Source organism: Platichthys flesus, chromosome 3 (genome assembly GCF_949316205.1).
Source record: "Platichthys flesus chromosome 3, fPlaFle2.1, whole genome shotgun sequence".
NCBI lineage: Eukaryota > Metazoa > Chordata > Actinopteri > Pleuronectiformes > Pleuronectidae > Platichthys > Platichthys flesus.
The window spans coordinates 16943465-16956511 of record NC_084947.1 but is presented as its reverse complement, the minus strand read 5'-3'; the positions used below and the strand labels follow the sequence as shown (position 1 = coordinate 16956511).

General features: G+C 43.7%; 1 protein-coding gene across 2 annotated transcripts; it reads left to right on the top strand.

Moving 5' to 3' along the window:
- Positions 1 to 491: 491 nt before the first annotated feature.
- Positions 492 to 11873, top strand: acsl2 (acyl-CoA synthetase long chain family member 2). Of its 2 annotated transcripts, none has more exons than XM_062384683.1 (20): positions 492 to 585; positions 4682 to 4932; positions 5045 to 5159; positions 5861 to 5925; positions 6016 to 6117; positions 6735 to 6834; positions 7845 to 8023; positions 8140 to 8172; positions 8367 to 8418; positions 8576 to 8649; positions 8979 to 9056; positions 9140 to 9274; positions 9393 to 9527; positions 10451 to 10619; positions 10698 to 10786; positions 10868 to 10984; positions 11057 to 11200; positions 11301 to 11402; positions 11490 to 11561; positions 11661 to 11873. In XM_062384683.1, the coding sequence occupies exons 2-20, from the start codon at positions 4684 to 4686 to the stop codon at positions 11799 to 11801; spliced, it is 2151 nt and encodes a 716-aa protein (XP_062240667.1). In that variant the 5' UTR covers positions 492 to 585; positions 4682 to 4683; the 3' UTR covers positions 11802 to 11873. The 2 variants fall into 2 exon arrangements, with proteins under 2 accessions (XP_062240667.1, XP_062240668.1); XM_062384684.1 differs by lacking the exon at positions 492 to 585 and adding an exon at positions 608 to 727.
- Positions 11874 to 13047: the final 1174 nt, after the last annotated feature.

Sequence of the window (13047 nt, the reverse complement as noted above, 5' to 3'; positions counted from 1 at the left end):
ATTATACAGTATGTATTTAACATTAAGTATCTTACGATTTCATTTTACCTGAGTATGGCTACAATAAATACCATTAATCTTGAATTAAATATAAGCAGAAATGATTTAATACATAAAATACATGAATATCATCTATTTATTCAAACGTTTATTAATTTACTTACCAATGTGTAAATACATTCATATATTTATACGTTTGCTTGTATATTTATTTAAACATTTTACATGTTTTCTTCTATATAAATATTAATTTATTTAGAAATTTATACATTTATGTAGGTATTTATTTATATTTTTCTTCATTTATTTGTTTATTTATACACGTATTTATATATTATTCACTTATAGATGTATTTTTCTACATTTAATTGTTTATTTATGGATTTATTTTTATACGTCTTCAATTAATAATCTCGGCGAGGCACAATGCCGCCATTAGAGGTAGTTTATTTTTGGAATACCGACAGGATATGGATGTATATTGTCTCTAGCTTGACCCGTGCACGGATCTCCATGGAGCTGCAGCTGAAGTTGTAATTGGGGATCGCAATCTCAGATAAAGTTGGAGGTCTGTGTTTTTCTAAGGTGAGTTTCTATCAATCCCTCTCTCTTTTCCTTCTGTATTGGCTTGTTTTCTCTCTTTTCCTGTCGACTCTGACGACTTTGTGATCCTGAGCAGAGGAAAGTTGGACTGCAGCGCTGGGAGGTGAGAGTCTGAGGACAAACCGTGAGTCTGCTAACTAACTGCAGTTTGTGGTTTTACACCTTCACTCTCCATCCCTGGATCACGGACAGACCCAGTGAGGACAACAGGCAGTGATTAGTAATAACAGTTTATTCACGAGTATTTGTTTCGCTGTTTGCATTTGCTCATCTGAAGCCTGAACTTCTGATGTTCACCTGCAGCTTTTCTCCTCCTGTAGAGTTTGTGGATATACATATCTTGTTGCAGACATCTTGAGTTCTACGGATGCTATTGCAGTGTACTTAAATAACCTGGCATGCACTAGTGAGTATCTGTCAAGTGAAGCACATAGCTGTGGTATGTTGTCCCTGATCCAAACTGAGGTTACAGTAATTATGGTTGGAAAGAGCTTCAGCCCTGAAATGAAGGTTTCTGACATTGTTCTAGTTAAAATCACAATCCTGCTCATTTACTCTTCTCCTGCTTTATGTTGTTTGTTTGTGCATTTTCTACACGTCTTGACATTTCATTGTGGGGCAATAAAACACAACATGTTTCAAATTGCCTACACGGCCGAATGCCAACTTCTCTGGTATCTCCAGATCCCATGTGAGAGTCTGACAGCTCCTGCCAGTCGTGCAAGGCTGGGCGACGTGCACAGGTTCACAGAAACACTCACTGATTCAAAAGTGCAGCCATGAGGTGTGGTGCCAGGAGAGCCGAACACTGGAGGAGCATTACCCTTGCACAGTCACGTTTGGACCCGTGATGCTGCAGAAACCCGAAAAGCACAAATATGTCATTGTCTGTGAGAATCCTGACTCATGATCGACGTGTGGAGAGCCAAACGTGTTCTCTACGTGCAGGATGCCAGGTCTCTCTCATTTATTCTTCATCTCCTTCCTCCTGGACAAGAACAACATCATTGTGACCAGTGTGTGTATGTGTTCTTCACGCTTCGTTTGGGAATCACAGCCAGAGAACCCCCCTGAGCTTCTTTCTTTTCTCCTGTTTCTGGTTTCCCCCCTCTGCCCTGCCGGGGGTCACGTGTCCCCTCTCTCCCCATCTCCTCTCGATCGGACCATTCACCACTCTGGGCACATGGCAAGTGTGCAGGGTTCATTGCTGCTGCTGCTACTGCTGCTGCTACTGGTGGTGGTGGTGGGGGTACAAAAAGCTGCCTCCCACCCCCTCTCTTCAAGTTACCTCCTGTAGTTTTCTAGGTCAGAGGGGAAAACGTTCCCCAGCATTGCTGCCCATGGTTCTGTAGGCTACTGTACAGAGTCTCCTCTCATTCTGTCGGCTTTAACAGGTAGATGGCAAAACCAGCAGTGGCTCTCTTCCAGTACATATGTCAGCCCTTGTCTGTGAGAAGAGGGGAAAAAGTATTCTGCACATATTTGTCAAAAGGAGCCTTGACTTCTCGTTTCATGTTTGACTGAAAATCTTTAAAAATCATTTTAAACTTGAACAGAGTCTGGCTGCCTGACGTGTCAAATTGGAAACTGAGTTTACTTTCCTCTTTTCTGATCCCGTCTCATCACCTGCTCCTTTTTTACTTCTGAATCATTTAACTTCACCAAAAACATTAAGAAGCTTATGATGAAGCTACGTTCATACATTTTATATTACAGCCCTGGCAAACATGGTTGTTCTTTGACTATCAATACCTTCAAAATGTACACTTAAATACACATTTTTAAATCTCCCATTTTAATGTGATTTATTTTAACCTGTTGCCTTGCAATCTATCTGAAATACAGTTGGGCAGTTTCATTCATGCCAGATCTTCGCCAGAACCAGTATTTGGTTTCTGTTTTCACACATTCCATGTCCCCGTGTGTTGCTCATTAGTTCTTTTTATATGACATACTACACTGTAGCTCTGAGTATAGTCTCAGCTCTGTCGCTGCCTGTCAGCAGCAGTAAATGTGCACAGACTTGCAAGCGGCCTCAGGCGATCTGTTAAACGCCTGCTGTCTCCCTGTGAACCTGCATTCTGCTGCTTGTTCTGCGCACTGCATGGCAAGATGTCCGTTCATCTCCATGTTTTAATCATTTGCACCGAACACAAATGTAATCTGCTCCACTTGATGCTGCGTGATCCCTCGCTAACACGTCTCTGTCACGGCTCCTGCGATAAATTCCCATCAGTAGAAATCCAGGTGATAAAGGCCAGGGCATGCAGCTTTGTCTCTCCCACAGCAGAGAAAGTGTATTTCCCTTCAGTGTCTCATCACATGTGTGTGTGAGTGCCATCGTCTTTTGTCTCATGTCTTCCAGGGAGTAAGAGCTGGGAGCACAATGGTCCCTGTCTGGGCCTTGACAATAGGCTTTATGAATGGGAGTGAGAGAGGAGGCAGCGGGTGGAGAGAGACTACAGGAAGCTCTCTTCACAGCAGACTGTCACTTTCAGGTCTTTTTGGGGATGTCACATTTCATAAAGCCCTTTTGCTTTCCCTTTATTCAGCTGGGGGGGATCAGCCGCTGCTTTGTTACACCTGCAGGTGTAGAGTGACGACTGAGCAGCTTTAACTCACAAATATGGATGCTTGTGGCATCAGTCTTCAAGGGCCGTGTGGCAAGGGAAGCAGCTCGGCATCGGCCCGGGTAGAGAGGAAGGAGGGGTGCGATACCACTCTTTATCCCCTCTTCTATTGGGCACCCGGGGCAGGGGGGGGGGGGAGTGGGTTAGAGGTTGAAGGGGTTTTTGGGGAGGGGAGGGGATGTGGGAAAGGGGAGTTTTATTCAATGACGTGAATTCTCTGCCTGAGGGAAGATGAAGTGGTTTGCCAGGGGAGGGGGTGAAATGAGCAGTTTTAAAGTTGAAGTGTTTCACTTTTTAAACTCCAAACAAAAAAAGTTTGTTTTGGGGCATTAAGTCGTCCTCGCACTGCCTCTCCCCCTGTGTCCCTCTGTCATTCAGTTTTGGATATGAACTATAAAGGCGCTGGCAGGGAGTCTTGAGGGGGGACTCACCCCCCCCGGTCGTCCCCATCACCCTATCTCATCACCAACCCCTCGATTCTCCACTGTACCGACCCCGGTCTCTCTCGCTCCCCGTTGGATGAAAGAGAGTGGCACAACATGCCTCAGAGTAACCTCGGTGCCTGTTTCTTCTAAGCCACTCGTTATTACTTCCTGGTATCTCACCCCGACCCTCCCCCCTCCTGTCCTGTATACAGCTCAGGCCTTTTCTCTCTCTCTTTCTCTTTCTCTCGCTCTCTCTCTCTCTCCCTCTCCCTCTCTCTCTCTCTTTGTGTGGCCATGGTGCCAAGCCTGTGACCCAGTGGGATCCAGTCTGCTAACCAGACTTTATAGTTTCAAAAATGTAAGGATGCTTTGAATCACACTATTATTTTGGGTTTTGCTGCAATCTGTGTTTTAAGGGTGATTGTATGCCACTAGTTTACATTGCTCGCGACCAGGGGGTCGCTTTAAGATGTTAACGTTTGTACCGTTTTAAATAGTTTATTTTGTTGATCCGAAAACAAACATTTGGTGGGTTCAGCTTTTGAATTTATAAAAACATGTTGCCCTTATTTTACATAGTAGTAGTCTTTATTTGGACTGTTGGGTGGACAATCAAGTACTTTGAAGATGTTAACTTGGGCTTTAAAAAATATATGTTTTTGGAGTTCACAATTATTGAATGAATTGTAAAAAGATGGAAGTTCAGCAGGTGTAGATAGAGGGTGGCATGGTGGTGCTTCATCGCCTCATAGCAAGAAGGTTTCCGGTTCCAAACCTGGTTCAGTCGGGTATTTACATGTTCTCCATGTGTTTTCATGGGTTTTCTCTGTATGGACTCTGTACGTCCGCCCTGCGATACAATGGCGACCTTCAGGGTGTATTCCTCCCTCGTGCCCAAGGTCGATCAGCTCCAGCCCCTCCCCCGCGATAATGTTAAGTATTTTTGATGGTTGCGATGTTAGAGGAAGTATCTATAGTAGCTTGTAGATTGAGTCTTTTCTTCCCCCTGTCCTCTTCTCTCAGCTATGCATTTTCAGGAGTGGTTAGGGTCACTTCGCTCCAGCTCGGGACTCAAAGGCTCTGAAGGTGACGACTTCTGGAGACTTCTGCCATCTCTGCCTCTGTCCTCCTTGTCTCTGTCCACGCTGTCTCTGTCCCCCTCCTCTCTGCTGGGCCTGGGAGCGCTGGCCTCCCTCACTGCGTACTGGCTGGTGACCCGTCCTCGACCCATGCGTCCCCCCTGCGATCTACAAGCCCAGTCCGTAGCTGTGAACGTGAGTGGGTCGTGGTCGCTCACTTGAATCATCAGTGTCAGTGTTAATGTCCATCATCAATATAACAGCAGTGTTTTTTGACTGTGTCTGATGAGAGTGGTGTTGGTTGCAGGGAGATCCCAGCTGCAGGAGATCGGCTCTTCTTAAGGATGACTCCCTGCTGGAGTATTACTACGATGACACCAGGACGTATTACGACATGTTCCAGAGAGGCCTGAGGATCTCAGGTGACCACGCTGGACACTCCCGCGACACATCACTTTGGCTTTTTGCAAATGGGATACGATTTGTGATCAAAGCTGACAATTAGTATGACATTAAGCAACAGCCAATCAATTCATCCAAAGTAAAATTCTGATTTATCTTAAAATTTTTACTCGTTACATGTTCAACAGTCAAATCAGTTCAAAGTCACCGAACTGCACATAAAGTCTGATAAAATATGTATTACATGGATTTAATTAACAACAAGTTAATTAACACTTAAGAAATATTGATTAACATGACATTTATACAATCAAATTCTAAATATTTATTTTTCATCCAGTACTTTGTTGTTGTATAAAACACCACAATGTAATTCCACTAGACACGTCCTGAGTCTAACAATTTCATGATGCTATAAATGATGCTATACCAGATCTGGTATTAAAAGGGATAGTTCACCCAAAGTGAAAATACACTCATTATCTACCTAACACTGTGCTGATGGAGGCATGGGTGAAGTGTTTGAGTACACAAAACACTTTTGGAGTTTCAGGGGTAAACAACAAAGCCAAATCCACTCCAGTTGAAGTATGTAAGACTTCTTCTTTAGACGTAAAAGTCAAACTGAAAAAATACATAAAATGCCTTCATTTAACATCTGTCAGGTGAGAACAGGGCCTTGGTTTTAACTGGTGTTAGTGTTTTGTCTTGGGTCCTTCAGGAAATGGTGCGTGCCTTGGCTCCAGGAAACCGGGTCAGCCCTACCAGTGGATCTCCTACACTGAGGTCTGACATGTTTGAGTATTTTGATGGTCCAGTCATCACATCGGTTCAGTGTGATCTGTTACTCTTTACTGTTTGTCTCCGATCCTCCAGGTGGCTGAGCAGGCGCAGGTTCTGGGATCAGGGCTGTTGGCTAAAGGCTGTCAGCCGAACCCGCAGCAGTTTGTCGGTTTATTTGCACAAAACAGGCCAGAGGTACATAGTCATCACTTTGTTCCCACACTGGTTGGTTTCCTGTGAGCTTTGACAGCCCTATGGTTTAAAATGATCTCTCACCAAGCTTAAACTTGTTATTTTCTCATACGCACACATCTCTATAGAGATTTGTGAATGATGATTCAACTCTTGGAGCCCCAGGATCACAACTATTCCCATTGAGTTATGACATTTAAAATGTGATTTGTGTTTGTCTGCGCATGTCCTGAAAGTGTGTTTGCCTTGATTTGTATTGAGCTCAGAGAGCTGCTGGTGAATGTGGGTCTCCAGGGCAGCTAATATTGGAACATGTCTGCTCTCAAATTCATTTTTAATATATCCATGAGGCAGGGCCACTTTTATCACTTCACGCTCAGTCGTGTCAACTGAGAGTGAAACATGAGTTTCTGCTCCATCACATGGATCTACACTGTGGGTGGTGTTTTTAAAAAAATGATTATTATGTTGAACATGGTTTTGTGTATTTAGTAAAGATGAAATTCGTGTAATATATAGACTAATGGAGAAACATCTCTGATCTATGTGACTCAACAAATATAAATAAGTGGGTGAAAGGAGTCTAACAGTGCTGCTCTGTCTCCCTCTGCTGGTCACAGTGGATCATCGCAGAGCTGGCCTGCTACACTTACTCCATGGCGGTGGTGCCTCTTTATGACACACTGGGGCTGGAGGCCATGGTCCACATACTCCACTTGGGTGAGAAAACCCGAACACTTCATGTAGGAATTAACATCAATATACAATGATAATAATGAGATTTCATTATTATTTAAAGGACCAGTTCACAAATGTGTCATTAGTGGTGTGTCAGCCTCCTCTAATTCCAGATTGTGTTCTGATCACCACAATGACCTTTCTCACAGTCATTTGTTTTGTAGACTGATGGAAATACAAACTCTGTGCAGATGTTTAATTGATTTCCAGAAACATTATAATGTAAGAACATGTAGGAGAAAAGTGTGTGTGTATATATATATACTTATATATATATTTCCAACATGATGTGTATATATATATATATATATATATATATATGTATACATCATGTTGGAAAGAAAATACGCTTTGGGTCAGGTCAAGTTTTCTTAAAATAATTATACTGTATGGTAAAATACTTAATAAGGAGTAAAAGTACTTGTTTTCCCAAGATACTTTGACTGATTTATTGGTTTCTGGCAAATAATCATTTCTTTCTATCTTTCTTTCTTGTTATCAGTAAAGTGTAACTGTTAAATATCAAGCCCCACATTAATTATTCTGGGTCTGATAGTGATATGATTGCATTTTTAGCGAAACATGCTAAGCTCTGCAATTTGTGTTAAGTGGATCTCTCTTTGGTAACACTGCTAATATCTAACAGACTCTTTTTTTGGTAACTGGATAAAATCCACAAACGTTTGTAGTTCTATGTTTTTAATGTGAAATCTGAATTTGCAAAGCCACACATAACTATAGCTGTTAGGTTCACACACGAATATAAGTGGGGTAGTAGCAGTATGAAATATATTTAGTTTAATTCTTACTCCTACTTTCCAAAATTACTGGACACAGTATTAAGTGATGTTTAGATTTAGTACTACATTATCATTCTCTAATGTCCTATATGCATCAGTTCTTGTATTTCTGCTGCCGTGAGACTTGCTTTTCCCTCCATCTGATGTGTAAAGTCGATCTCCTCTGTGCGTCATGTCGTGGTGCGTCCTCAGCGGAGATCACCCTGGTGATCTGTGACAGCGAGGAGAAGGCAGCCGCTCTGTTAGAGAACAAGGAGCAAGGCGTGACTCCCAAGCTCTCCTGCCTGGTGCTCTTCAACAGTTTCAGCGAGGCCTTCGTAGAGCGGGCGAAGGCCTGCGAGGTGGAGGTTTTGAAACTGGAGCAGCTCATGGTGAGCAGGGTGGAAGGACAGAGTCCCTGTAATGCAGCCTCATTGAAGTGTCTCCCCTTTAATCAATGCTGCTGATGTAAATTGATATGATCAACTCCACTTTGTCCACATCCTAGGAGCTGGGAAGGCAGAACCTCAAAGATCCTGTGGTGAGTTCTACGTACATCACCCCATCAAGCTGGTTCCAGTAAATACCTGAACCCCCTCTAAATACCATGTTGACAGTTTTATTGTTGCTCCTGTCCCATACGATATAATTAACACTCACTTGTAAACAATGCTTAAATTAAGAGTGGAGGAAGCCCAATGTCATATTGTCATATTTTATTGCTGCCTGCTGTAGCCGCCCCAGCCCCAGGATCTGGCCGTGGTTTGCTTCACCAGTGGAACCACAGGTATCGTCTGATCTCCCGAGTCTCTCCCCTAATTATCCTTCACTCACATCATTAGAGAAGTGTCCTTCAGTGCCCACTAACAACCGCTCTTTATGGCACCGCTGTAGTTTCCTTTGCTGCGCGGAGCTCTGCAATAATGTCTTGTTTATTTATCCAGGGAAGCCCAAGGGAGCCATGATCACCCACGGCAACATCGCCTCCAACACTTCCTCTGTCATTAAGATCCTGGAGGTCTGTCTACTCTTCCACCTCCTTGTCTAATTGAGAACAGCCTCACAGCTTCCACCACTTCCCATCTGCTTGTGTCTCTGTATCTCCGAGCTGTCCCTCTCTCTCCCTGCTGTGTCTAATGGTATGATTAATTGGGTGTTTGATTGCCCCTGTCGCCGCGAGGTACTTTAACTAATTGCCCCAGTATAAAGATTCTGCTATCTAACTGCTATTGAAAAAGCCATGCAGCATGTTTGATTGCCTGCGAGGCTTCACCGTATGCCGCCGCTGCCGCCTGAACTTTATCTCTCCCCAGTGCTTTGCTCATTTTATGTCTCGTTTTCTCTCAGGGTTCGTTTGTGATCCAGCAGGAGGATGTGTCGATCTCGTACCTGCCGCTTGCCCACATGTTTGAGAGGATGATTCAGGTACTTGATCCTCTTCTCAGAAGTTTGTTTTCTAATGTCTGTTTTGGTGTTTAGAAAAAAGAGAACCTGTCTTTGTGATCCAGGTCTCTATGTTCTGCCACGGGGCCAGAGTTGGATTCTACCAAGGGGACATTTCTCTCCTCATGGACGACATTAAAACTCTCAAACCCACCTTCTTTCCTGTCGTGCCACGTTTACTCAACCGCATCTACGACAAGGTCAGCTAACGTTTTCCGATCTTGTTATTTACACGCCACTTAGAGGACACAATTCCTTGTAGGTTATATTTTAAAGCTCATTTTCGGTTCATTTCCATTTTGACTGATGTGTGTAAAGATCCTGGGCTCGGTGACCTCTCCGCTGCGGCGGGCTTTGCTTCACTACGCTGTGAGGAGGAAGCAGGCGGAGCTGAGCAGCGGGGTTGTACGTAACAACAGTCTGTGGGACAAACTGGTGTTCAACAGGATCCAGGTCAGTCGCTGGAAGCTTTTTCTAATCAGTTCCTTTGCACTATATATATATTTCCATTTTGTTACATTAGGATGTCGATTATTAGGCTATATGATTGGCTCTTAACTTAAAATGATTGACTATACACATAAAGATGGATATAACAGCTCCCCAAATGTAAAGCCAGGGCGTCTTGATTGCCACCTAGTGGCTGGCTCCTGTATATGACATAAATCCGGCCTCCTTTGTGTCATAGGATAGGACACAGACCAAACTGAAAAGTCAAAGTATACACCAAATTTTTCTCACAGTTGTTTTGAGTCATTGAAGGTAGTTCTTATCACTCTGGTGTATTTTTCAGTGTTTGTCTTTCTGGTTAGATTGGTTTTAATTTGTTATTTGATGCTATAAAAATGGGGTGAAATGTCATGATTGACAGTTGAGACAGACTCAGGATTGGTCGAGCATGTGTATCGGTGGGACCTCCCTATCGTGGCTTGATCCTCTGATCACCACTGTGCACAAGAGGGCAGCGTTTGTATCATGGACGCTTTGGCTACATTTTTGGACCTTGTGAGGACGTGGAGACACATCGTCCATCTCGATATACAGTCTATGGTTAAGAGGCATCACCCTAAAACATCTCTCTTGGTAATTTGAGACTTTTACTAATATTTGTCACTATTTATGTTTTGTAGAAGTTAACACAGTGGCACTAGTCGCCCTGGAAGTATAACTATATTTATTCCAACCATTCCAGCAGTGAGTTCCAAAATCACCCAGAGCCTATTGGCCCAGTGGGAGTTCACTGGTGAAGCCTGCACACAGACAAACAGGGACTGAAAGTATCTGGCTTGTGGTGGTCGATGCAGATGGCAAATATGACCAACGGTGATCATTGTTGGAATAGGATTCTAAACAAATGCGTGCACTACCTGCTTCAGGCCAATTTAGGAGGAAATCTGCGGTTTGCCCTGACGGCTTCAGCACCCATCTCCCCCACGGTGCTGTCCTTCCTCAGGGCCACGCTCGGCTGCCTGATATTTGAGGGCTATGGTCAGACAGAGTGCACCGCCGGCTGCACCTTCTCTATGCCGGGGGACTGGACCGCAGGTAAGAAACTGCCTGATTCCCCAGTGGCTGGTTGCTCCTGTGCTGCCTCTCCTCAGCACGTGTGCTTGTGTGTGTCAGGTCACGTTGGAGCTCCTTTACCCTGCGCCATAGTGAAGGTGGTGGACATCCCCGACATGAAATACTACGCTAAGAACGGAGAAGGAGAGGTGAGTCGGACTCTTCATTCTGCAAATTGCCAGACAATTTTGATGCCTGCCGACTCTTCTCACGGCTGAATCCTGTGTTAGATCTGCATCCGCGGCCCCAGTGTGTTCAGGGGCTACCTGAGGGATCCAGAGAGGACGGCTGAGGCCTTGGACAGCGACGGCTGGCTGCACAGTGGGGACGTGGGCCAGTGGCTTCCAGTAGGTTAAGACAGGGGACAGATATGATCACAAGAGAGCAAACGGGCATTTACATCATTTCTCCCCTGCCAGAACGGGACGCTGCGCATCGTGGACAGAAAGAAGCACATCTTCAAGTTGTCCCAGGGAGAATACATCGCTCCAGAAAAGATCGAAAACGTCTACATGCGCTGTGTTCCTGTGCTCCAGGTGTTTGTGCACGGAGATAGTTTACAGGTACGGGCGCTAATTCAATGCAAATCCTATTCAGTTGGTCTATTAACAATACATGCCCGAAGGCAAGAGTTAAATATTTGATTCCTCTCTTGTATTGCAGTCTTATCTCATAGGCATAGTTGTGCCTGACGTGGAGGTGTTTGTTGACTGGGCTAAAGAGCGGGGATTTATCGGGTCCTACGAGGAGCTGTGCCAGAGTCCTGTAAGGCAGATCTCAATATTTCATTTCTTAATTAATCACTTACTGTACGGTGGAGCATGGATTTAAAAGATACGTGTCTTCCAACAGGATGTGAAGAATGCAGTATTAGAGGACATGAGAGCCGTGGGAAAGGAAGCGGGGCTGAAGTCCTTAGAACAAGTGAGCGATCGCTGCCGACAGTTCAAATGTTCCAGCTACAAACCCACCAATGCTGACTGTGACTGTGGTTTTGCTTTCATGTCTTTCCCCTCCTTTCAGGTGAAAGACCTTCACTTGCATCCGGAGACGTTCAGCGTCGCCAACGGCCTCCTCACACCCACCCTGAAAAGTAGACGTGCCGACATCCGCAGAGTCTTTGAGGAACAGATATCCAGCATGTACAGCAAGACGGCCATTTAATTACAGGACTCTACTCAGTAATTCACACAGCCAGGAGTAACTGGTGTCCAATAAGGGGGGGGGGGGGAGAGAGAGAGAGAGAGAGAGAGAGAGAGAGAGAGTAGAACATTGAATGCCCAGCAGTGCCTCTGACATTTTTTAACGGAAATATGCCGTTTTGCTTTTTATTTTATTGAGTTTTGTATCCACCACCCTTGTCCACATCCTGCACATGTGTAATGTATTAACTCTTTACATGGAAAATAAGACTTGTTTTTATTTTACATTCCAGTCTCACTTGTTGTCTTTGTCAGTAATTCAGCTTTGTGTTTCAGAGGGAGATTTTACCAATAAATTACCTATAAATAAATTATTGTGTAGTTGTAGAGCGGAGAATCTCAAAAGTTACTAGATAAAGCAAACTGCAGAGACAACTACATTTAGCTGCCGTGTTCTTTTCCCAGACAAAGGGTTTTTAAAGGGATGCTGTACTTGAGAGGCTGTTAGAACATGCATTAATTGTAGGTCTGTATTTTAAGGTCAATGGTTCACCATCATATAAGCTTTTCCATGAACATCCTTGATTTTAGCTCTTGCATTTTTCTAATTGGAAACCAGGGGTAGCACGTAATTCACCTGAAGATAAATCATTTCAACTAATGACGGTTTCAAGCAGCAATGACTTGTATAATAAAATGACTGTACTGTAAATACTTATGTTGACAAATGTCAACAGGACACTACTGACTAATTCCTGTAAAGAAAAATCGAACAGAAATAAAGTTTAGAAACTGATGACTTTCCTTTGCGTCATTTAACTACAGCATGTTTGACTCTCACAACTCCTGCACTCGACTTCCTAAACATGGAGTCGTTATCTAAACTCCAGTTCATCAAGGCAGCAGGAAAATAGTAACTAGAGTCACTCAGTAGAGCACACAGCTCTGTGAAGACCCAACATTCCCCTCATGTTTTCAATTCACTAGATGCAGATTTGTAAATATCTATTCCCTTAACATGCCAGATTTTTCTCATCAAGATCCATGAAATATTCTGAGATCTCCAAGGAAATGTTGAAAAACACTCAATCCATGTGTTAAAGTGGAAAGATAATCCTGGATCTGCCCCTTGATGCATCTTCTGGATTCTTTCCAGTAAGTTTCATGGAAATTCATTCCGTAGTTTTTGAGTTATTCTTTAAACAGTCAAACAAATAAAAACACAACCTCCTTGGCGGAGGTAATAATAAGTTAACAAAGAGGATCGG